The following is a 26,419-nucleotide window of genomic DNA, read 5'->3' on the forward strand; positions in this document are numbered from 1 at the left end:
GTATTTTGGATGTGGTGTCCATATTAATTACGCCCTGATGCGAGAGTTTTCTGTTTACTTCATCAGCTGTTTTCGAATCTGCATAGGATTAATGTCATATCCAAATCTTTAGAGGGAACGAAATGCTCTATTTGTGCTGTAATTTTGTTCCATTGCGCGCCTTAACAGACCTCGACTGTTCCCCTTGCTAGTCCATTAAGGCTGTAGTAAATCGCAGAGCCTTCCATTACATACACTGGGTTCCACTACATAAAGGGATAAACTAAAGGGCAGCCTCCTGCTCTTCCCTCGCACTTTGCGCTGGCTCCCATTACAACGGAAGCCTTCAACAGAGCATCACTGTTCACATTTCCGCACGCCCGTCACGGCCACAGAAAGGCGCCACTGTGCCTTGCGGAATGTGATGACGTCAGGTTTGTGCAGCACGCATGCGCAACGCGAGTTCTGTCTGCGAACTCGTTGGCGGGCCGCGCACTGCCGCAGTTCCAGTGCGACATTCTGCAGAAGTGTACAGTACGTGCATCTAACCCCACACAGCAAAATGTTTGGCGGATTCGGTGGTGAGTACCGAATACTGCGCAGTTAACAGTTTCATCTGTATGCATGTATATACTACACCTGCCAGCAGTTTCACTTCTCGATCGAATCAATGTTACTACTGCTGCAACAAACGTTTTAAAATATCCGTTGTTTGTCACGTTAGATGAAATATGAAAACCATGACAAAAATAGCAGTTACAGTTATTGTGAATTAACTGATGAACTTTTAGAAAATTATTTGCACCGAGATCGATAGTACATTTAGCTCAATATCAACAATGTCTCTGCGTACTACCAAAAAAGCGGCAACAAAATCGAGAGTAGTTTTTCGCTGTTGTCAGGGCAACAGCGAATAAAAAACAAAATGTGATGGCAATATGAAATAGGTATACCCAAACGCCATCCACAAAAGGAACATCTAGCTCAAAAAGTGCGTGCAGAGTGGAGAGGGAGAATGAATCTTATGGAGAAACAAAAGTACGTTGTTACTAGGGAAACAAAATATTTATTCCTAGATAGCCCTACTACCTCTATTTGCTGAGTGTGGTGTGTGTCACTGTTAAGTTTCGTAAAATGTTAGTTACCGATTAGATGCAAACAAGACTGCAGTCTTTCGAATTTGTAACGACGTACAAAAGCTCACAAATTGTTTTGTTTAACGTCTTGCAATTTTCAGCAGTGCACCTAACGCAAATTTAGGATGCTATACGGATCGTATCATTGTCAGTTTACTGATCTATCTTTTTATTTGGGTACCATTCCGAGGAGACTAATAGCTGATAACAAGAGCAGCAGAAAGCGTTCTCAGTATATGTGCCACTTCATTAGAATGTGATGGTAACTGTAGAAAAGATCACAGAGAAAGAATGCAGGTATGAAGCGAAATCTACAATTCCAGAGCGTTTGTCATTGCCACATTGATGCTGATTTATGAGATGTGAACTGTTGTATTCTGTTGTCTGCAGGGAAGCACGATCGCTGGTTGACCATAACGTTATCCACGATGATTTAAACAATGCGTACAAATCGAATAACAAACTGGAACTCGTTTTAAAAGAGGAAAAAACGAAAAATGACTTAATTTTCGATTACAGTATTAGCACTTCGGGGGCTCGTTCGATCAAGGCGAAACTGCCTTTCGAAGTTGTCAGTTGCAGAGTCCATACACGAAAATTTAATCTGACAAACGTAAGAGAAGTGCTCCAGTCTTTGAAATCTAATAACGTTTGCCTGAAGATGAAGAATCCAATTGAACTAGAAACATGTAAGGGTTACATCCGATCGGTTTACCCACGATGTTTGACAGACACATGATGAATTGCGCAACTGAATTAAATTCTCAGAGATGAAACGTATAGAATCGGTGTGTAACGATTTGTCAGGCACAACATTATGACATTATTGCGAAGACAGCTATGACATTTTTTTTCTATTTTTGTGTTTACTCAACCAACGAAATTACACCATAATTGCGGTGCATTAGCGGTCTTGGTCGTCATACTATATTCAGATCATATTACTGCCGTGGCAGTATACGTATTAGCAAACTATTTGTGCACATTTGTCTTTGAAAAGGCAATAATTTGTTAGTATACGGTTATTGCAGTAATAAGATCTGATGCTGAAAACGAAACCAGTAATGTATTTTAACAATGGTGTGATTTATTGGCTGAATACATTTAGAAAAATGCAGTCACATGAAACTGTGTCGGTGAAATCCTTTCAGAACTGCCGAATCTGCATTGTAATGAATGTATCAGACTGGGACCCAAACATAGACCTTGTGCTTTTGGCGATTTGTCGCCTAACAGTGTGGCACATTTTCAAGATTTAACTCAAAATTTCAGTTTTACTACCTGTTTCCGCTCCTTTTGTTGCCTGTTCGGAAAAAATGGAGGAAAACGTAAGGGACACTGAATGTTGGGTCGATTATAAAGCAGCGCTCAAATTGTCTACATGGTTGAAATTCGCAATTAGTCGGAAATTCGGTTTCATGTCCGTTTCTGACACCTAATTTTCATTTTTCACGACGTATTCACTATATTACGAATTACATTTAGGTCGAATCCTCGTTCAATTCTAGGATTTTTATCTCTCACTTATCGCTTCTTTCATCTCTGGAAAAGTTTATTAATGTGACAAATGCCGAGTTGCACCGCGGTTCGGAGTCCACATTAAACTGTACATGTCCCTATAACTAGACATTTCAAAGCTCGGAGGAAGGGAAGGGATGGACATACAACCTCTAAAAGGACGATGCCTAGCAAAGCACGAAATGTCCGAACTAACCTTGTGGTTTGATAACAGCTTTATTTATTATCGGTACTTTACTGGACTACTTTGCTTGTTTTTTTTAATGTTATTTATAGTACATATTGTAACTATAAACTATGTTTTTAAAAATGAGTATTGAGAAAACTGATGCTTTCATATATCTACGTGTTAATGGAACAAAGATTAAAAGTTTTCCATCGGGAAGTTTAATAGATTTCAACCAGATCGAGAACAGACTACACAGTCAGATTCCTCTTGTCACAGTACTTGTTCTCGGCACCAAAAAGTCATGCATTATTTGAACAGTTGAGATATGATGTTAGGGTACTGTACTAGTAAGAGAAAACTGTAAAATTTGGACTACATGAAAAAGATTGAGACTAAATGCCATGGCATGCAATTGGGCGATATTGATTGCACTCAACTATAAAACGAGCTTCGGCTTCGATACTATGGAAGCAAAATGTGGTGGAAGCGATAGTTGGTATCAAAGTCGTGACCTAAATTATGGAACACAACAATGAAAATGAAGTACCGTACCACTTTGTCTGTGATTCATAGATTTTGTGGAAGCTTTGCCTCAGTTTGAACAAAATCTCTGCTAACAGCCCTTGAGAAACAAGGCGATCATTTCAAACTATATAACTGTAGTGCATATCACATGACGATACGTCAAGAAATTAAAAATTGCAAGAGGAGCCAGGCAAGGACATTCCATGGCACTAGAACTACTCACTAGTGCAAACGAATTTCGACAACGAGTGGAATTACTTAATAAATAAAGCTTTAGTGCGAATCAGTTATAATAAGACTAAAATAATAACCGAACTAGAATAAAAAAAGAGTAAAAACGGCTTGCGTGCCTTCCATAAACTAATAGAGTTTGTAAATCATGCTACCGACGTGTCACAGCGGTAAGTATAAATACACTGCGTATGACAAGTTTTGGCTTATGGGAGTGAAACATGGAATTTTTGATGCGATAAACATTCAAAAACTGAAGATTGCTCCCTAAAGGAAAAGATGGACGTTGAGAGGGGAGGCTGGAAAACAAACGGGCGACGGAAGACGTAAATCTTTACTGTAATGGAAACAGATGTGGCCGGCGATTCCGCGAGATACGAGAAGACTCAACGACGTCCTTCCTAAGCTCAATTAGGATGAATGAGACCGAACATATCGCGTCACTTTCACACGCTTTGTTTTCATCGTCTATTTCCTTGTCTCGGTGCCCTCATGAACCCACCTCTCATATCATCATCCCATGTCCGCCCCAATAGTTGAGTGATGCCGGCACGGTAGCTCAGCGTGTTCGGTCAGAGGGTTTAGCTACCCTCTGTAATAAAAAAAACTGAGTAAACGGATCAACGAGCAACCTGAACGAGTGTCATCTGACATCCGCCACGAACAAATTCAACGAACAATGTAGAACAAAATGAGATAAAAACAAGTGGTCAGCGTGATGGACTGCCGCCCTAAGGGGCCTGGGTTCGATTCCCGGCTGGGTCGAGGATTTTCTCCGCTCAGGGACTTGGTGTTGTGTTGTCTTCATCATCATTTCATCCCCATGCGGCGCGTAGGTCGCCCAATGTGGCGTCGAATGTAATAAGACCTGCACCAAGGCGGCCGGACCTGCCCCGTAAGGGGCCTCCCGGCCAATGGCGCCAAACGCTCATTTCATTTCCATCTGCAGTGCAAGATCTTCTACGTCCAGCACCTTGGATGTACTTACGAATAGCGCTAAATATTTCTCCATCTCCTCCATTTTAGTCGTACAGCTCTGGGGCAATAACTTGCGTCTTGTCCAAAAGCAATCTGCATTCAAGAAAAGATTAAAGCCTTTCCTGTTATCGTGGGTGTATCTGTATTATTTCCATTCAACAACTAACCGTCATCTCGGGCACAATGTCGGCACTAACAAAGTTTTCCACACCCATGTCTATTTCTATTTTTTGTTGTGTCTTCCATTTCATCTGCTAATCTTACCCTATTATTTCTCGTTCTCCACTATCACTAGTTAACTTCTCCAGATATGATTCCTTCTTGGTGCCATAATACATTTCTGTTGGTAAAAGTCATTATTGGCATTCGATAAAACGTTATGAGAAAATTGCAAACTCAGTGTCAGAAACACTGACATTACTGTAGTGCAATTAACCAGTTACTATCTCTATTATTATTATTTATAGCTCGTGTGCTCCTCACTAGGGATTTCTGGTTAGATGTAAAAGAGAGGGCCTGAAGGCCCACATCTTGTTAGATGAAATAAATAATGGAAGGTTGTCCGATGATATTAGAAAATATCCAAATGAAGAACGAAATGCGTGGAAAAATATAGAGCAGCAGTGGATGTCAACTGGTTAGAATTAACCGTCAATATTTGTGTGCGTTACATCTGCAACATCCATGTGATTCATACGCCAGTTAGGATGGTTGCGTGGTCACCATGCGTTACGTCTGCTTCATGGGCTCCTCAGTGGATGTAGAACTTAGTACCTCGCATCAGAGATCAAGTACTTGTCATCTCATCATAATTGAAACGCAAGATCTCACCTAGTATCCTAGCTATGCCCAAACACAAAACATTGGCGAACTCCTGCTGTGCCACCTACGGAACAAGCTGCCGTGCACTTAGCGCACAATCCAATACCCTGCTGCGTTTGAAGTGAAGCATTTTCATCTGTCAACCTTATAACTATTCTGTCGATCGGTAGCGGAAATGCTCCTATATTCTCGAAGTTACGCTTCTCTCTCTGTTCATTCCTCAGAGCATCACTCCACTTCCTTTTCCCTCTTCTTCTTTACTTGTAATTTATCACGTTCCTCGCTCTATCTATCTCTCTCTCTTCCACCCATTCTCTTGTGTCTATGTAGTAGTAGTGACAAACGAACATGAACCGTTTTATTCTGCCCTGCTTATGTCGTAGTAATTTTTAAATGTCGGATTAGATGTAACTTACATGTTCATAGTACTGAATTTGCATAAATATGTTGAACACCTGCTGTTATATAAGAGAGGGCATGATGGCCATAATCTTCCCAGGTTAAGTAATAAAATAGAAATGGCAGCTGGTGCTGATGATGATGATCAATAGTGATGCCTTATTTGCCGAGGCGACATATGGGCGGTAGGTATGTAACATCGGGAAGAAAATTCGTGACAGCATCGGGAGAACGGGGAAGTGACATCTGATGCGGACTTTCGGCTATGAGTGCCAAACGTGTGCTGGTGCGATGGTTGTATCATACCCAGCCCGAGATTTGCTGGCCACAGCATCCGAGAACAGCGATACGTGAATCACGGGAGGTTGGGACACTGTTGTGGCTGGGGAAGTGTTAGTCGCCACTTCCTACACAGCGGAGAACGGCAGAGGAGCTCGGCCTATTTCTGGTAAGCCGGCCGCACCCGCTCTCTCAGCGTCTGACGTCACCGCAACTGCCGCAGGTTCCGGCGAAAAGCCCCAGACTCAACGCGCCAGCCTTTGCGCCTCTAGCTCCTTCCAAGTGGGCGTCTATTTTTGTCTGGATCGACTGCTTGCGTACTCTGTTCATCGTAAGTTTAATAAGGAAGTAAACTTTACGCTGTGTTTTCCTCCACGGCTGTTGTTAACCTCACTGGAGCCTTCCCACGGAATATAAATCACTCTCTGTCGTATACAGTAGGTTATCGTTATGGTAGGCTTGTTTTGCAGCCTCGTAGTTTGCACATTGCCTTCTGGCGCATTTAACCAGCATCTGCGCCGCCCTGGGATCCGCAGCATGCTCCAGCGCTAAGCTAACCTAACAACCCAACAACAAAACGTCAGATTCCTTACATATGCAATTCTCAAAAACAGCGAACACCGAGCGGGCAGTATAACTTCAAATTAATGTAGTGCAATTTGTAAAGACAATGAAGACAGTCGGTAAAAGTAAGTTATACACTACTCAAGGGTCAAGAGGAAAGCGACAGATACGAGAAGGAACGAGCAGAAGAGCAACCTATCGGAAACATAGGATATTCCCTGCGTCAAGTACGTGTAACGTAAAAGCGTGTAGTCGAGATCTCAAGAGGAGACAGATGTCTTTATTTCTTTTTTTCAGGACTCCTTACACAGATAGAACAGAAACTCCGGAAAACTCAGGTATTAGCTCTGAAATCCGTCTTACTTGTGTGGATAGCGAATGGTTTTTCTCCAAAATCATCTCGAAGACATCAAGCACAATCTATTTCTCGCTGCTTCTCTGCACCTGTGTTTTCACTCAAACAACACGAAATAACTTCCGTTCTATGACATTTGAAACAAAAACTACACGAGTTAAAAATTGTACGTCAGATAGACGAATGGGCAGGAAAGGGATAGGGTGTGTGGTAGACTAATGACTTCCAGTCGCACAGGGCGTTGTGGGTTGCAATGGCGAAAGTTGAAAATTTGTGCCGGTTCGAGAATAGAGCCCGAATTTATCGCTTACCTTGAGCGGTTGCCTTAAACGCTTCGGCCATCCGGACACGGTCTCTCACCGATTCAATTTTCCAACTTATCGCACGCTGCAATGCAGCGTCCCTCGTTCGTTGGCCCTCTACTCACAAATTATTGATTCCTGTCGGAGTTCAGACGATGTTAGTGCATCCGCACTAAAGCAAATGCCATGGGGGCGTCATTCTGTACAAAAATGTATACGAGTAAAACATTTACCGCGATGACTGAAAAAAACAGTTAGACATTCGGTACTGTAGCATACCAGCGTGTCTCATTGTGTCATTCACGCCCAAGCGTGATTCAAGTTTCTGGTTGGTGTGGTCACAGTTTGTGCCTCTCTCTTCTTCTTCTTCTCCTCCTCTCTCTCTCTCTCTCTCTCTCTCTCTCTCTCTCTCTCTCTCTCTCTCTCTGTCTGTCTCTCTCCCCCCCCTCCCTCCCTCCCCCTCCCACTATTACTTGTATTTACGATCACCCATACTTTTAACGCACCACAGATGAAAATGATTTTAATTCTTGTGATTCTGGTAAAGGAGAGAAACACATTTGGGGGGAGGGAAGGGGAAATCAGGACCTACTTGACGCCCCCTTCGATCCGTGGCGTAAATAGGACAGATTTCCAGTGGCGCCAAAACATCTGTCGTTGTAGCACTTCGCTCTAAGGCAAATCGCTGAACGGGCGTTTGTTTACATTAAGGTTGAACGACGAGCAATGTACATCCGGACATATTTTTTCCACTCAGATTTAGCACCTTAAATGCATGGTACTGGAAAGATCCATCACCTTCTTGAGCCGATAAAAATAGCTCTAAACGCATTTTTATTTGGCAAGGAAAGAAAAAGAAGTGATTCGGCATTTTTGAATTTTCCATCGCAAAGTAATCAATTGTTTGATGCGCTGTGTGACAACTGACATTGTCATGATGAAGATGATTCGATTTCTGTATTTCCTCATTCGTCGATGGCTTGTGTAACATTCAGCATTAACTGTCTTCGATCTTCTGAAGCAGAAGCAGTGGTCTCGACAAGTCCACTGAAACCAAATAAATAAGCGATCTTTTTTTTAATGTTTCTCCAATGACTCACTTTTGATTTAGAGTCATTGTGGAATACCTAAACGTTTGATCCTGCGTAGTTTCCGACTCGTACGAATACACTACCCGATCTAATGCGGAATTGGCCAGTAGATGTCACAAGAACCGCCCCAGCTGTGTAAAAGGAGGCAGGGAGTACTGTGTTTGTATCCGAACACAGATATCTAATGCGGAATTGGCCAGTAGATGTCACAAGAACTGCCCCCCCGCCTGTATAAAAGGAGGCGGAGAGTATTGTGTTGTTGTCAATAGATATTCGAACGATGACCAGTCATTGGATGTAACCTTACTAACAAATCGTATCAGGATATAAAAACCGTTCTAAAGGTGCTCAAGTGGACTGTTCGTAATCTAACTGTATAGTGGAAACGCAGAGCAACAATCACAGCAAAACTAAGATCTGACAGACATCATGTATTGACGGAGAGGGTCCGTTAAGCATTGTGGGGAGTGGTTATAAAACACCGCATGAAATCAGAGGAAGAGGTAGAGCAATGATTATGTGTAGGAAGTTAAAAAGAATGGGATACGATGGCCAAGCAGCTCCTCATACCCACATATACTGAAGAGCCAGAGAAACTGGTATGCCTGCCTAATATCGTGTAGGGCCCTGGCGAGCGTGCAGAAGTGCCGCAACACGACGTGACATGGACTCGACTAATTTCTGAAGTAGTGCTGGAGGGAAATGACACCATGAATCCGTCAGGGCCGTCCATAAATCTGTAAGAGTACAATGTGATGAAGATCTCTTCTGAACAGCACGTTGCAAGGAATCTCAGATATGCTCAATAATTTTTATGTCTGGGGAATTTGATGGCCATCGCAAGTGTTTAAACGCAGAAAAGTGTTCCTGGAGCCACTCTGTAGCAATTCTGGACATGTGGGGTGTCGCGCTGCCCTGCTGGAATTGCCCAAGTCCGTCGGAATGCACATTGGACATGAATGGATGCAAGTGATCAGACAAGATGCTTACGTACGTGTCACCTGTCAGAGTCGTATCTAGACATATCAGGGCTTCCATATCACTCCAACTGCACACACCACACACCATTACAGAGCCTCCACCAGCCTGAACAGTCCCCTGCGTACATGCAGGGTCCATGGCTTCATGAGGCTGTCTCCGAAACGTACACGTCCAGCCGCTCGATACTATTTACAACGAGACTCGTCCGAGGCAACATGTTTCCAGTCATCAATAGACCGATGTCGGTGCTGACGGGCCCAGGCGAGGCGTAAAGCTTTGTGTCGTGCTGTCATCAAGGGTACAAGGGTGGGCCTTTGGCTCCGAAAGCCATATCGATGATGTTTCGTTGAATGCTTCGCACGCTGACACTTGTTGATGACCAAACACTGAAATCAGCAGCAATTTGCGCAAGGGTTGCACTTCTGTTACGTTGAAGGGTTCTCTTCAGCCGTCGTTGGTCCTGTTCTCGCAGGATCATTTTCCGCCCGCTGCGCTATCGGAGATTTGATATTTTACAGGATTCCTGATTTTCACGGTACACTCGTGAAATGGTCGTACGGGAAGACCTGCACTTCGTAGCTACCTCGGGATGCTGTGTCCCATCGTTTGTGCGCCGACTATAATACCGCGTTCAAACTCCCTTAAATCTTGATAACCTGCCGTTGTAGCAGCATTAACCGATCCAACAACTGCGCCAGACACTTGTTGTCGTATATAGGCGTTGCCGACCACAGCGCCGTATTCTGCCTGTTTACATATCTTTGTATTTGAAATCGCATGCCTGTCTATACCAGTTTCTCTGGCGCTTCAGTGTGTTTGTGTAGTCAGTGCTAAGCGATGCTTGCGATTGTACAAAGAGGGACGCCACTAAACGGTGAATGACTGGAAGCAAGTGATTTGGAGTGATGAAGCACGCTGAACCCTGTGGCAATCCGATGGAAGACTTTGGGTTTGGTGAATTCTAGAGAATGTTATCTGTCATTATTTGTAGTGCCAACAGTGAGTACAGAGGAGATTGTGCTACTGACGGGGTTTCTTTCGTGTTAAGAAACGTCTAAATGCGGAAGGCTATGAACACATATTACAGGATTGTGGACTGGTTACAGTAGAGAAAAAGTGAAAAAGTCCCGGGACGATGATTGATTGTATCAACGTGACAGTGCACCCTGTCATAAAGCAGCATGTGGGAGGCAATGGGTTTTGGACAAATACGTTCCTGAAATGGTCTGGCGAGCTAAGATGCCCGACTTGAACCCAATAGAGTAACTTTGGGAAGAGTTAGAATGTCGACTTCCTTTCAGAGCCCAGCGTCAAACATCTCGATGTTCTCTGGTTTCAGCTCTTGAGGAAGAATGGGCTACCATTCCTGCACAGACATCCTCATTGAAAATGTCCTTAGGAGAGTTCAAACCGCCATAAAAGCACACACCCCATATTAAAGTCTACGAGTAGTTGCCTGGATACTTTTGATTACATAATATACATGTGGACCTGCATGTTCTCTTTATATTAAAGAATGCGTAACCCCTCCCCCCCCCCCTGTCAGCCCACCCTCTTTTTTTCACTGCGAGAACATACGAAAGTCCCATGCGTTCCGGAATATAGGTGATTCAGTTATATCGATGACGAGCTGCTGCAGAAATCTCAGCTTTCCGCGGCGCTGAGACTGTGAGCCAAGTGGCACACGTGCCCATGGCGGTCACTGCCAAGAATAGGGGATTATGAACCCGGCCTCACGTGCGGCGTGACCATTTCTGTGAAGTCATGATGTGGAATAGCTTATTGGTTACGGACCATTTCACAGCGCGAACAGCAGATCGGAGCAAAACGGTTTTTCTTAACGTGCTGCTGCGCACCGTAAACTATTGCGACGCAACATCGCTTTATACGTCATGGGCCGAACCACTCAGGCACCAATTGGAATACAGGTTTCTGAAACGTAAGTGCCGCATTTGGTGGTTTTCGTATTAGAACTTTGTGTGGTACGGATCTACCCAGTATCAACCGGTACCTGTAAGACATATGAAAAACGCACAGTCTTTACAAGCGCCTATGGTGAGCAGTGCGGTCGCAGATCGCGTTTGTATCTAAGGGTTGGCCCACGTATTTAAGGCACCCCCTCGCCCTTTTCTTCTCTCATTTAAAGGGTCACTCATTCGTATCTCTTACTCCCAAAAAGAAAGTAAAAATATGTTATTTTCATGGATAACACAATACACTACTGGCCATTAAAATTGCTACACCAAGAAGAAATGCAGATGATAAACGGGTATTCATTGGACAAATATATTATAATAAAACTGACATGTGATTACATTTTCACTCAATTTCGGTGCATAGATCCTGAGAAATCAATACCCAGAACAACCACCTCTGGCCGTAATAACGGCCTTGATGCGCCTGGGCATTGAGTCAAACAGAGCTTGGATGGCGTGTACAGGTACAGCTGCCCACCCAGCTTCAACTCGATACCACAGTTCATCAAGAGTAGTGACTGGCGTATTGTGACGAGCCAGTTGCTCGGCCACCATTGACCAGACCTTTTCGGTTGGTGAGAGATCTGGAGAATGTGCTGGCCAGAGCAGCAGTCGAACATTTTCAGTATCCAGAAAGGCCTGTACAGGACCTGCAACATGCGGTCGTGCATTATCCTGCTGAAATGTAGGGTTTCGCAGGGATCGAATGAAGGGTAGAGCCACGGGTCGTAACACGTCTGAAATGTAACGTCCACTGTTCAAAGTGTCGTCAATGCGAACAAGAGGTGACCGAGACGTGTAACCAATGGCACCCCATACCATCACGCCGGATGATACGCCAGTATGGCGATGACGAATACACGCTTCCAATGTGCTTTCACCACGATGTTGCCAAACACGGATGCGACCATCATGATGCTGTAAACAGAACCTGGATTCATCCGAAAAAATGACGTTTTGTCATTCATGCACCCGGGTTCGTCGTTGAGTACACCATCGCAGGCGCTCCTGTCTGTGATGCAGCGTCAAGGGTAACAGCAGCCGTGGTCTCCGAGCTGATAGTCTATGCTGCTGCAAACGTCGTCAAACTGTTCGTGCAGATGGTTGTTGTCTTGCACACGTCCCCATCTGTTGACTCAGGGATCGAAACGTGGCTGCACGATCCGTTACAGCCATGCGAATAAGATGCCTGTCATCTCGACTGGTAGTGATACGAGGCCGTTGGGATCCAGCACGGCGTTCCGTATTACCCTCCTGAACCCACCGATTCCATATTCTGCTAACAGTCATTGGATCTCGACCAACGCGAGCAGCAGTGTCTCGATACGATAAACCGCAATCGCGATAGGCTACAATCTGACCTTTATCAAAGTCGGAGACGTGATGGTAGGCATTTCTCCTCCTTACACGAGGCATCACAACTACGTTTCACCAGGCAACGCCGGTCAACTTCTGTCTGTGTACGAGAAATCGGTTGGAAGTTTCCTCATGTCAGCACGTTGTAGGTGTCGCCACCGGCGCCAACCTTGTGTGAATGCTCTGAAAAGCTAATCATTTGCTTATCACAGCATCTTCTTCCTGTCGGTTAAATTTCGCATCTGTAGCACGTCATCTTCGTGGTGTAGCAATTTTAAGGGCCAGTACTGTAATTACAATGCACCAGAAGTTAATAAAATAACGATTGGAGATTTTATTTTAACAGAGGTGTTACATCACAGGAGCAAATTAACAAAGTGTCGTAATTTTGAGGGGTCAAGCAATAATAATAATATATTTATATTTTATATAATAATTATTATTTTTATTTTTATTATATTGTCTGTTTAACATGAAAAGTAGTTCTCGATGTTGTGTGGCTCTTAGACTGGAAATAAGAGTCGAAGGATAAATGAAAGAGGCATTATATACTACCTTCTAAATAATGATTGACGTGTTTGTAAGTATATATTTTCTCGAGCAGATAAATTTAGATGTTTTGAAATGTTTGGACCACGTTCTTCCTATCCTTTCATTTCTCAGCAGTGTGGAGAACATACCGTACTAATTTTGTCAAAAATATTCACTGTCAGTTTTGTTGGTCGTTAATAAACTCATTTTACAATTGGTTGTCTCTGCATTCTGTTGCCGGCCGGAGTGGCCGAGCGGTTCTAGGCGCTACAGTCTGGAACCGCGCGACCGCTACGGTCGCAGGTTCGAATCCTGCCTCGGGCATAGATGTGTGTGATGTCCTTAGGTTAGTTAGGTTTAAGTAGTTCTAAGTTCTAGGGGACTGATGACCTCAGACGTTAAGTCCCATAGTACTTAGAGCCATTTGAACCTTTTTTTGCATTCTGTTATTATATTTCACTCCTTTCGTGAAAAGGATAGCCTCTCAAACCTCAATTTCACCATTCATGTGCAGAATCGCGTACCAGACTGTTCTCCTAATACACGCAGTTTTGGCACCGACGTGAAAACCAAAAAGACCATTCGTAAGTCCCAGAACAGGAGTAAAACAACAGGGGCGCTAAAGTAACTTGCAACTATTAGTCGATTGAGATAAAAGAGTGGCTCGCGTGAAAGGGCTTTATAATGGAAGGTGATTTTACACTGCCTTCCACCGCCCTGTGATAGTGAAAGGTGATTTCACTTCCTTCCACCGTCATGTCATGAAAAGTGAAGTGTGAATCTGCGATGTGTGCATGATTGTCATGTGAGCTTGTACAGGATGATGTTAGTTTTTTGTTATGGATGAAAACAAGTGAGAAGGTGAAACTTGGAGCCAGCACACACGAAACCGCATTAAGAGGGCAGTGGGCTCAACATCCCCGTTCAACGGGCGGATCCTCATCAACACGTGTCACACGCCCTCATTACATGAAACACTGCGCAGAGGTTTGAAATTTAAGTGAGGGCTTTTAAAGCCTTTTACCCATCAACTTCATGCCTCTATATCTACGTCTACAACATCTACAACAATACTCCATAAGCGACCTGTCGGTGTGAGGCGGTGAGTACTTCTGGTACCACTAACTGATCCCCCTTTCCTTGTTCCACTCGCGAATGGCGCGTGGGAAGAATTTCTCGAACTTTTTTCGTCGTGGTTATCCCTTGACGAAACACACCGCTCTTCGTCGGATCTTCTCTATCTCTTCTATCAGTCTTACCTTGTAAGGATCCCATATTGATTAAGAATACTCAAAAATCGCCTTGTAAGCCACTTCTTTCGTGGATGAGTTACATTTCCTTAGACCTGCTCCACGGCAGACCCGCCAGGGTAGCCGAGAGTGCTAACGCGCTGCTCCCTGGACTCGGGTAGGCGCATCGGCCCCGGATCGAATCCGCCCGGAGGATTAACGACGAGGGCCGGTGTGCCGGTCAGCCTGGATGTGGTTTTTAGGCGGTTTTCCACATCCCGCTAGGTGAATACCGGGCTGGTCCCCACGTTCTGCCTCTGTTACACGCGTCGCAGACATTTGAAACACGTCCGCACTATTCCACGCCCTACACTAGACGCAAACAGTTGGGGTACACTGATTCCGTCCAGGAGCGTATGGGGTGGCGGTAGGAAGGGCATCCGGTCATCCCTAAAACTAACATTGCCAAATCCGTTGTAACCACGCCGATCCTGCGATCGCTGCGGGACTATGGCGATAGCGAAAGAAAGAAAGACCTGCTCCATGGCAGTCACAGTTTGTGCTTGTGTGGGCTACACAGGAGCACGTGCTACGGCTAGGAGCTGCGGACCACGTGTTGCGGTGGCGTCGAAGAAGTGTGTCAGTGGCGCAGCCGTCTATTGATCCATCCGCAGCTGCGGCGCGAGGGGGCGTGGCCGACAGCCTGGCGTCGCCTTAGTGACCGGGAAGGTCGAGGGTCTTCCAAGGGGCTCGAGCCGGTCGATGGAGCCCGTTGCCGACATAAGATGGGACGGGGTGCGGGCTTTTTCGGATATTTTACTGTAAAGTATACGAGTGCAGGCTATATCACAAAGGGTTTTACAACGTTTGGGGGCGTATTCCATAATCGAAGATCAGTAAAAGCATACAAGGTGCAGAAAAAAGTGCTGATAAGGTCGTAGGGTCTCTTAAATCACGCCAGATAACGACACGTCGGAAATGCACCGCTGCGGAGCTACTGTTGCACTCGAAATTCATGGGATATCTTACTAATATCGTGTCGGACCTCCTTTTGCCATGGGTAGTGCAGCAACTCGACGTGGCATGGACTCGAAAAGACATAGAAATCCCCTACAGAAATACTGAGCCATGCTGCGTCTATACCCGTCCATAATTGCGAAAGCGTTGGCGATGCGGGAGTTCGTGCACGAACTGGCCCTTCGATTATGTCCCATAAATGTTCGATGGGTGGCCACATCATTCGCTCATATTGTCCTGAATGTTAGTCAAACCAATTGGTCCGGTGACATGGCGTATTGTCATACATAAAAATTCCATCGTTGTTTGCGAACATGAAATCCTAGAATGACTGCAAATGATCTGCATGTAGGCGAATATAACCATTTCCAGTCAGTGAGGGTTTAGTTGGACCATGGGATCTAGTCCATTCCATGCAGACACAGCCCACACCATTATTGAGCCACCATCAGCTTGCACAACGCCTTGTTCACAACTTGGGTCCAGGACTTCGTCTGCGCCGTACTCGACCCCTACCATCAGCTCTTACCAACTGAAATGGCAACTCATAACGCCACGGTTTTTCAGGCGCCTGAGGTCCAACCGACGTGATCACGACCCTAGGAAAGGCACTGCAGGTGATGTGCTGTTAACAAAGGCACTCGCGTCGGTCGTCTGTTGCCACAGCCGATTAACAGCAAATTTCGTCGCACTGTCCTAAAGGATACGTTCGTCGTACGTCCCACATTGATTTCTGCGGTTATTTCACACATTGTTGTTTGACTGTTAGCACTGACAACCATCCCAAACGCCGCTGCTCTCGCTCGTTTTCAGTGATTGTAGGTAACACCTGATATTTCGCATTCTCGGTACACTCTTGACACTGTGAATCTCAGAAGTTTTAAGTCCCTAACGATTTACGAAATAGAATGTCCCATGCATCTAGCTCCAACTACCACTACGCGTTCAGAGTCTGTTCATTCCCCTCGTGCGGCCTTAATCACGTCGGAAACCTTTTCAGATGAATCACCTGAGTACAAATGATGGCTCCACTAACACATTGCTCTTCTATATATGTGTTCGCGATAATACCACCATCTGTATATATGCACATTGCTATCCCAAGACTTTTGTCATCTCAGTGTATAAGATGGTGGCCTATCAGTAAGGAGCGAGCCGAGTTCAGCGCCCGTCAAGAGCAGCCCACCGCATACATTCTACATCTACATTTACATATATACTCCGCTAGCAACCAAGCGGTGTGTGGCGGAGGACACAATTCGCGCCAGTCATGTTCCCTCCCCCCCCCCCCCCCCCCCTGTTCCACTCGCGGGTCGCGCGAGGGAAAAATGACTGTCTGAACGCCTCAGTACGATCTCTAATTTCCCTTATCTTTGAATGATGATCATTGCGCGATTTGAAAGTTGGTGGTAATAATATATGCTCTACATTCTCGGCGAAGATCGGATTTCGGAATTTAGTGAGCAGCCCCTTCCGCCTAGCGCGCCGTCTATCTGCAAGTGTGTCCCACTTCAAACTTTCTATGAGATTTGTAACGCTCTCGCGATGGCTAAATGTACCAGTCACGAATCTTGCCGCTCTTCTTTGGACGTTCTTATTGTAAGCTATTTCCTTTGTTGAAGGACTGCATCGCTTTAGGATTCTACCAATGAACCGCAATCTAGAGTTCGCCTTACCCTTTACTTATGTAACCTGATCATTCCATTTGAGATCATTTCGAATAGTCACACCCATATACTTGACGGACACTACCGCTTCCAAAGACTGGACATTTATTTTGTACTTGTACATTAATGGGGATTTTCGCCTTGTTATGCGCAGTAGGTTACACTTACTAATGGTGAGAGATAACTGCCAGTCATTACACTACGCATTTATTTTCTGCAAATCCACATTGATTTGTTCACAGCTTTCGTGTGATACTACTTTCCTGTAGACTACAGCATCATCGGCAAACAGTCTAAGGCCGCTGTCAATACCATCAACCAGATCGTGTATGTAAATTGTAAAAAGCAAAGGACCTATTACGCTGCCCTGGGGAACACCTGAAGTTACGCTTGTTTCTGTTGAAGTCACCCCGTTCTGCACTAGGTGCTCCAGTCATTTCGTAAACGATGTCAACTTTTTAGCAATGTTGGAGGCAGAAAGTTGAAGCGTTTACTCTAAATAAAATGATCAGGGAATGAATGTGCTTAAATATGTTTCAGTGATGACTATCTCTTTTAGTCCAGAATATGCTGTAGCGACAGACGCCTTTTGGGATTGTAGGAAGCCTTTGCTATTGTTCTAAACATTGCCTCACAACCCTGGGCTGTCACCGTCATATCAGTTTTACAACTGCGACTTAACGAGATTTTTACTGCACATCGGCATGGTGCTCTGATAAGGACGTGGAGCTGCCGCCAAGGCGGGCGGCTGCTATCTTGAGAGGGCAACCACGAATGCCTTGCGACTGGCGGGCTACTTAGCGAATAATTAGCTGTACATAGCTGTTTGACGCCTCCGTTCTAAAATCAAGAGCAACACGAGGCATGTCATGTTGGGTCCAACAAATGCCGGCGGCCTTATGACGGATAGCTGCTGGACAAATAATACCGTCACCTGCGTGATGACAGCACTCACAGGAAATCTGTTGTATCTGCTGCGGGCTAGACTGTACAAACTTATTCAGTAGCTCTACAGCCCTTGGTCAGCCTTGGCTTCTTCAACAATCTTCCTCCACACTTCTCGGTTATTTGCTGCTCTTTTCCACCCCCGGACTCCCACATTGCTGATATCCATTATTACCTCATCGATCCATCTTCTTCTAGGTCTCCTTTTTCGCCGAACTGAATGGATCATACCTTTCATCATTTTCTTTGGATTTCTGTCCTCTGCCATTCTCTCCAAGTGTCCTAGCCATCGTATTCGCTGTGATTTCACAAATGTTACTACGTCCCTGCCTAGTATTAACTCTTGTAATTTGGCATTGTAGCGTATTCTCCAGCCTTCTTCGTCCTTTATTGGCCCATAGATTTTGCGTAGTATTTTCCGCTCAATGCTTCTTAGAGCATTTTTATCGTGTCCTGTCAACGTCCATACCTCTGAGCCGTATGTGATAACTGGGCGGACTAGGGAATTATGTATTGGCAGTTTAGTTTTTCTTGTAACAAGGGCCGGCCGCTGTGTCTGAGCGGTTCTAGGCGCTTCAGTCCGGAACCGCGCGACCTCTACGGTCGCAGGTTCGAATCCTGCCTCGGGCATGGATGTGTGTGGTGTCCTTAGGTTAGTTAGGTTTAAGTAGTTCTAAGTTCTAGGGGACTGATGACCTCAGATGTTAAGTCTCATAGTGCTCAGAGCCATTTGAACCATTTTCTTTTGTAACAAGGCTATTTTTGAAAAGCTGCATATTTGCAAATTAAGCTCTGTTTCCTGCTTGCATTCTTTCCCTTATAGCCTTTCCAATACTGTTTTCATTTGTTATTAGGGCTCCCAAGTAGTTAAAAGAGGACACTCCATTGAATCATTTCCCATTGATGTTTAGGTTTTTAGGGGTCCTTCTGGCCTCAGATTGTGACATTACCATATATTTTGTTTTGTTTTCATTTACTATGAGGCCAATTTTTAAGGCTTCTGTTTCCATTGCCCGGTATGTTTCTAGGAGTGTATTGGTATTTCTTCCTACCATAGCAATGTCATCAGCATATGCACATATCTGGCTAGTTTTCATAAATATGGTGCCTCTTTTGTTGATTTTATTTACTGCACTATGTTGAATAGGACAGTGGAGAGACTATCCCCTTGCTTCACACCTTTATTAAAGTCAAAGATTTCACTTGTTCTGCTAAGGACCTTTACTTTTGCTCTTGTCTCTGTCATTGTCATTCTGATTAGTCTTATTAATTTAGCACATATACCAACTTCTTTCAGTACTCTGTATAGTTCTTGCCGATTTATGCCGACAAAGGCTTGTTTGAAATCGACGAATGGACTGTACAAACATCAGTGTACTAGAAGCTGTGATAGTGGCTGGTCGAATGTGACACATTTCCAGGGTAGTATTTTTTCCATCGATTTGACAGTCATCCAGCCATCTCAGATATTATTCAGTTATCACTGCTCTATACAGCGTATTTTTGTTGTTTTTTGTGGATGCAACTCTGCATGTTAGTCTCTCCTCTACAACGCTCTTCATCACTTCATAATTGGGCTTGATGATCTAGTGGGTTAAGCGCGTGACTGTAAACTGAAAGGTGGGACCGAATCCTGATCGGACTACGGAATATTTCAGTCTCTTTGCAGCGAGGTGACAAGTCGTGCGATAGCGATATGCAGATATACAGATGGCGATGCTATCGCGTACACAGGGTATAAAAGGGCAGTGCATTGGCGGAGCTGACATTTGTACTCGAGTGATTCATGTAAAAAGGTTACCTACGTGATTATGGCCGTACGACGGCAATTAAGACTTTGAACGCGGAACGGTAGTTGGAGTTAGACGCATGGGACATTCCATTTCGAAAGTCTTTAGGGAATTCAATATTCTGAGATCCACAGTGTCAAGAGTGTACCGAGAATACCAAATTTCAGTATTACCTCACCACGGACAACGCACTGGTCGATGGCCTTCACTTAACGAACGAGAGCAGCGGCGTTTGCGTAGAGTTGTCAGTGCCGACAGACAAGTAACACTTGGTGAAACAACGACAGAAATCAATCTGAGATGTATGACAACCGTATCTGTCAGGACAGTGCGGTGAAATTTGGCTTTAACATATATGAAGATGGTATTTGTTCTTTCGAACATGTCCGTTTTGAAATGTTTGTACGACACTCGTTGTCAAAAATATTAACTATGAATTTTGCTGTTGTTGTTAACGAACTCGACTGTCTTTGTTTCTTTGTTACTCCATTCAGAGATTTTGGAAGAACCCCACTGCACGGCGCAGCCAGCTCTCACTACAGACGCAGTTTTGACGCTGGCGTGTAAACGAATACGAGCACTCGTGAGCTCTCAGTATGGTAATAATGCAGTTAATTTTCTACGAGTAGCCGATCGAGACGAGAAGGTCTCTAGTGCAGCCCTTCGAGTGTACAGCGAAGCGCCTTGCGTGTGAGATCAGTCATAAAACTTATGGAAGAAAATATTATCGTTCTGTACAACTTTATTTCCAATATGTATCACTGGATTCTTAAATTGCGATTATCTGTGATTCCACTCATAAAGAATGCAGTGTCTTTCATTCCGTCAACAAATTATGCTTTCTTGTGACATTTGGAAATTAAGAATCTGTCCAGAGAAGATATTCTGAAATCGTTATTGCCTTCACAACACTCTTCTAATCATTGCACAATACTCATCTGCGGTCTGTAGTAGGATTGCTGATATTTTTATAATTATCGGGAATCCGATATATCAGTGGTTAAAAAAAATATCATTATCAGTTCGCTATATATCGAAAAAAGTATCGATATATGGATGGAAAAACTATCAACGTACCTGTCTATAAAAATATCGGCTGGACGCTGTAAATATACTGCAGGGGTTAGAGCTGTATATTTAAGTATTGATGAATCATTAGATATTCTGTACATCAAGCTAACACTCTGTCTCACAATGTAAGGAAAATTATGTCCTAATATAGTTTCAAAAGAACTACCTCAAATATTTACCGAAAATTGTGAAAAAATATAATATAAAATAAAAATATCAGCACTCGATTGCCTTTTGACATCGATATATAGGAGGAGAAATATCGCCGATATATATCGATATCTTTTTATCAACAGCCGTAGTTCAGAGTAGATACTCTGAAATCGTTATTGTCTTCACAACACTTCTGAAAAACTCTTCTAATCATTACACAGTATCCATCTGTGGTCTGTAACTGCCTGGAGTATGAACTAGCACTGCGAGGAGTAGTCACAAAATTTTAATGCATGAGCGTGTCTTCTGTTACCGATCTGTAACAAAAGCAATCCAGTATTAGCATGCTGTAGGGATGGCCATCAAGTGAACTGGGCAACTAAATGTTGTGCCAAGGCACTGTTAACACTGAGACTATACGATATGTGCTAAGACAAGTTGCGATAAAGTTCACTATACCCGACGCTTAGCGGTGCGAACTCGTGTTCCCGTTGGGATAATACGATTTGCGATACGATACTCGATGCGACTCGCCATCCGGCAAGCAACGAGACAGCCCGAATCAGGTTTCTGTTTCAGTTGCAATCGTGAGCTCTTCTGAAAAGGACGTTATTGTGGCTTATCATTATTTAAAACTCAAGAAACTGAAAAAGGAAAGAAAGTACTGCGTGCACACGTACAATGCTATTGATACATAGTTGAGTTGTTTCTCGTGAGCTCTCTCAAAACGAACACAAATTCCACGGAATAAACCCAGACAGTTTTCACTACTCTGACAAAGCAGGACACAAATTTTCGACTTGCTTTTTCTCCTCCTGAGAAGCTACTCATTACAAAAGGTAAGTTGACGCAAGCGTTTGAGCGATGTTAAAAATTATTTTTAGTAAGACCACAAAGTACTGTACTTTATTCAGTGAGGTACATATATGGATAATGGTTACAACTTAATGAAATGAAATGTCGTATGGCTAGGGCCTCCCGTCGGGTAGACCGTTCGCCTGGTGCAGGTCTTTCAAGTTGACTGGGATAGTATTTCTACGACTGTTCGATTTCGCAAAGCAGTATATGATTCAGCTTGGAGAATATTAAGAAAAAACGTTGCAGAATCTGAAGAGAGATCAGTCACCATCGATTGTGTAGCAGTGAATGGTGAAACCTTGGTGTAGGCAATGCCGTTGAAGAAATTGAAGAAGTCCATAATGATAAGGAGAATCCCGACGTGTCCTTTTCGGCTTAGTTCAGCCGCTCAGTTAGAAGGAACAAGAGTTTGGCTTTCAGATCTCTTTTACGCCTGTCACAAAATTTCCTGCAGTCAGACAGCATGGACTGTAGAAATATTCAGTCAGCGTTATCAGCTGGTGAGTTCCGGTGTCTTTTCATTTCAATAAGTTTTTTTATTTTATTTTATTTTTTTCATTTCGAGCTTCGGCTTGTACCGGCAGCATACGTAAAAGAGAAACAAGGTGCAGCAAGCTAAAGCAGGCGGAAGAGCCTCGCTTGTTTCGCCTAGCTGCCTCGTCGCAATCACCGATGTATTTCACGTATTTTCTCGAGAATGGAAAGAGGTATCGCTCTCCGTCCACCGTTAAAAACAATTCCGACGTGCTAGCTATATTTTGTTGCAGCAATGTACGTCATAAAATACACAATACATGAACTGCCCTACGACTACATTTTTCACTGAATAATCATACATACATTTTCACTGAAAACTTTTCAACATAAGCTCCGTGTTTAACTTTACTTCGCAGAATCACAACGAAATGAAAACCAGTTCACCATCAGGCTGTGATGTCGGACTATAAAATGCGGAAAAATTAATTTTTTGCCGAAAAATTTCCCAACACCGAATGAGAAAATCTGCATAGCAGAGAACACATGAGACTCCCAAAACAGTGGTTATCAATTTTTTAAGCGAAAAGTAAAAATTTTGCTGAGAAACTAACTGCAGAAATGGATGTAGCTTTTCTTCATCTGCATAAAACAGATATTTTTTGGCACATCGGATGGCCTATAATTTCCTTCCATGTGTATCGTACGACACAAGTTGCGCGGAGCAATCAGCACTCCGTGTTGTGTTGGGTGATACGACAGAGATACGTATGGGTATATTTCGTCCCAGTGACAACTAGTTTAGTCGCTTCCACTGTGTTTCTATGCGCTCCGCCGATGCTGGTTGCTTCTCCGACGTGTCGCGAGTCGCACCATCGTATCTTCTCAGTGTCAACCGCGTAGCAGACTCCCTGTAACGAGCCTCCACCGTTTAGTCCGGAGACTGTTTTGGTATCCTGAGAGCAGCGGCGGTTCAGGCGAAACCTTGCCCTCGGGCGACCGCAGTGCCACCTCTGAGCGGCTGCCAAAAGTTCCGGGTCGGCACTCGCCCTGCCAACTTTGTAGCCGGATTCCTTCGACTTGTGCCAAGCTGCGGGGGACTTTAAGGGGAGCGTTGCCAGCCGAAAGAGAATCTTGTTTTCATCGTTCCGCCCAACACTGGCACGACGTCTGCTCTCACAACCTCTATACGAGGTATGATTAGAAAAAAATAAAAATAAAAAAAAATAAAAATAAAAAAAGGAAATTTTTTAATTTCGCGGCTTTATTCATCCGATTTTCAATTTTTTTTCTCTTGTTGGTGCACATGTTCTTGATGTATGTTTGCATTTTTGAGCTGTTTTGAATTTTTAGTTTATTGTTAACAGACAAAAAGCTTGTACGTGTTTTACAGTGCTCGGCGAATTTTTACTTTCGAAAAAGATGGATCGAAGAATCTGCATTAAATTTTGCTTTTTACATGTTCACTATGGCTTTTGGCGAATCTACTATGCGCAAAACAAGAGTTTACGAGTGGCGTAAACGTTTCAAAAAGAATCGAGAAGACGTTGAAGACGACGTCCGCCATGGATCCCTAGCTGACTGATGACAATGTGGAAGAAGTGAAGCAAATAGTTCTGGAAAATCACCGAATCACCATCAAAGGGATTGCTGATGATGTCGCCATATCCCTAGCCTCATGCCAAGCAATTTTTTCGGGTGCTTAGGGCCTGAAAGTGTAGCAGTAAAATTAATTCCGAAATTTCTACCAAAAACGACGTCGCGTATCAGGTACTTCTGAATGAAGTCGACAGAGAAAGAAGGTTATAACTTCTAAAGAAGGTTATAACAGATGACGAAACATGAGTATACGGATACGAGTCAAAACCAAAGCCCAATCGCCCCAATGGAAACTGCTTGAAGAGCGAAGACCGAAAAAAATTCGACAAGTTCGATCACACGTGAAAGTTCTCACTGCTTTCTTTGAGTACAATGGGAGAGTTCGCCAGGAGTTCCTGTCTTATGGTCTTACGGTCTGTTAGGAATATTGCCCGGATTTTATGCGCCGTTTGCGTTAAGCAATCCGAAGAAAACCACCAGACTTGCGGCAAAACCACTCAAAATTTCATCACGGTTATGCTCCCGTTGACACCTCAACGCTTGTTCGTGATGTTTTGACAAAATGCAAAACTTTTATGTTGACTCACCCACCATATCCGCTAGATAAGGCCCCCTGCGACTTCTTTCTATTCCCGAGGCTGAACAGAACCATGAAAGGACGTCGTTTTGCCACCATTGATAAGGTAAGAACAGAATCGCAAAGAAGCTGAACACCTTAACGAAAAGTGAGTTCCAGAAATGCTTCCAAGATTGGAAAAAGCTCCGGCATAAATGTGTTATAGCTGAAGGGGATTGCTTTGAAGAGGACAAATTTGACGCTGATGAATAAATATAGATTCTTTAAGAAAAAAAAAATTCTTGACGTTTTGATCACACATCGCATAGGGAGAGGAAAAAGTAATAACCATTCACAACGCATGGTTTCCATCTTTGTACTAGGGTTGGAACATTAATAGTGACAACTAAATACTCAACACTGATAGAAAGTAGTTACACATTCTAAAGTATTACTGTCCCAGAAAGTAATCACTAGCGCTGGGTACAATCTGTTGCCAGTGATGTGGAAGTCGAACACCTTTAACAGCGCCAGTTCTGTTGATATTTCGACTAGAGCGCTCTGTTGGCCTGCGAAGACCTGTAATAGTTCTGAAGCGAATCCTACAAAGTGTCAAGTCGAAGCCACAAGGCCTTAAGTCCGGGGACTATGATGGATCGTACAACACTTCCTAGCCCCTTTGATCGAACAATTCAGCCACCCCTTGTGCTGTATGTGTGTAGCTTCTTCTTTCTCAAAACTAGTAGCTGTTTGTGTTCAAAAAAGGCATGAGTGATTCAGCTCATTGATTGCCGCCTTTGGGGTAAGGGATGCATTGGCTTAAGGGCATCACAGCCGTACACGAGGATCACAATAACATCCACACTGCTAGGACCCTGACGAAGTTTCTATAGTTCTAGTAATGGAAATGAGCGTTTGGCGTCATTGGCCGGGAGGCCCCTTGCGATGCAGGTCTCACTACATTCGACGCCACGACACCATTCATTTGAATGGCATTCTAGGTGTGGCTCGTACGTTTTTTCTCAGTCTCACTCAGCAAGGCGTAAGGAAACCTCTACAGGGGCTGTCCAGAAAGTAAGTTCCGATTGATCGCGAAATGAAAACCAAAGTGAAAGTCACCAATGTCTTATTTGTAACAGTTAGCTACACCTTCCAGCTACTTCTCTACGTAGTCGCCGTTTGACTTAGACATTTGTCGTAACGTTGTACCAACTTTCCAATACCCTCATCATAGAAGACAGCCGCCAGTGCTTTCCGCCAATTTCTCTACTGTGGCCTACAGCTCGTTTTCTGTGCCAAAATGTCTTCATAGACAGCGGTTCATGTGAGCGGAGATGAAACTCAGAGGGAGTCAATTACGGGCCGTATTGTGGGTAATCAAACATTTCCAATTGTAAACGATGCAGGAGCATCTTCATTGCCCCTGCGGAATTCGGCTGAGAATTGTCTGACGAAGAAACTGCATGACAGTATCGTAATGTTTGCTGCATAGCTTCAGGCGAAATTTCTCACCAGGTCCTCGTACTTGGCGGGAGACACTATTTTCTAGACATCTTTACGCGCTCACTGTGAGCTCAGAAATGAGAAGAGCGACGTGATGCCATCTAGGTTCGTACTAGAGACACTCCCGAACACATCTGTGCAAAGCTTTATCGGATTATCATAGTCGTTTCCATTTCGCGACCGATCGGAACTTTCTTTCTGGACACGCCTCGTAGAATTCGAACTAGGTACGAGCAATGTCTACTGAAGCCATCGACACACAGTTCTGCTCTTTCCGCGTCAGTGCCTACGACTTCAGAATGTGAAGCACAATCGTATTAATTAACCCAGTCCGTCTAGCGAGCTCACGAATCGTTTGACGTTGA

General features: G+C 44.0%; 1 protein-coding gene across 2 annotated transcripts in view; it reads left to right on the plus strand.

Annotated features, from left to right (window-relative positions):
* The first annotated feature begins 422 nt into the window (after positions 1 to 422).
* LOC124775091 overlaps positions 423 to 26,419 on the plus strand; it is a 136,092-nt gene continuing 110,095 nt past the window's right edge. For both annotated transcript variants that reach the window (XR_007015594.1, XM_047249910.1), the window contains exon 1: positions 423 to 560. Coding sequence is in view for 1 of the 2 variants with exons in the window: in XM_047249910.1 (XP_047105866.1) it covers positions 542 to 560 (19 nt within the window). In the remaining variant the exon portion in view is untranslated. The remainder of the gene's footprint in view (positions 561 to 26,419) is intronic.

The sequence above is a fragment of the Schistocerca piceifrons genome, chromosome 1, assembly GCF_021461385.2.
Source record: "Schistocerca piceifrons isolate TAMUIC-IGC-003096 chromosome 1, iqSchPice1.1, whole genome shotgun sequence".
Classification (NCBI taxonomy): Eukaryota; Metazoa; Arthropoda; class Insecta; order Orthoptera; family Acrididae; genus Schistocerca; species Schistocerca piceifrons.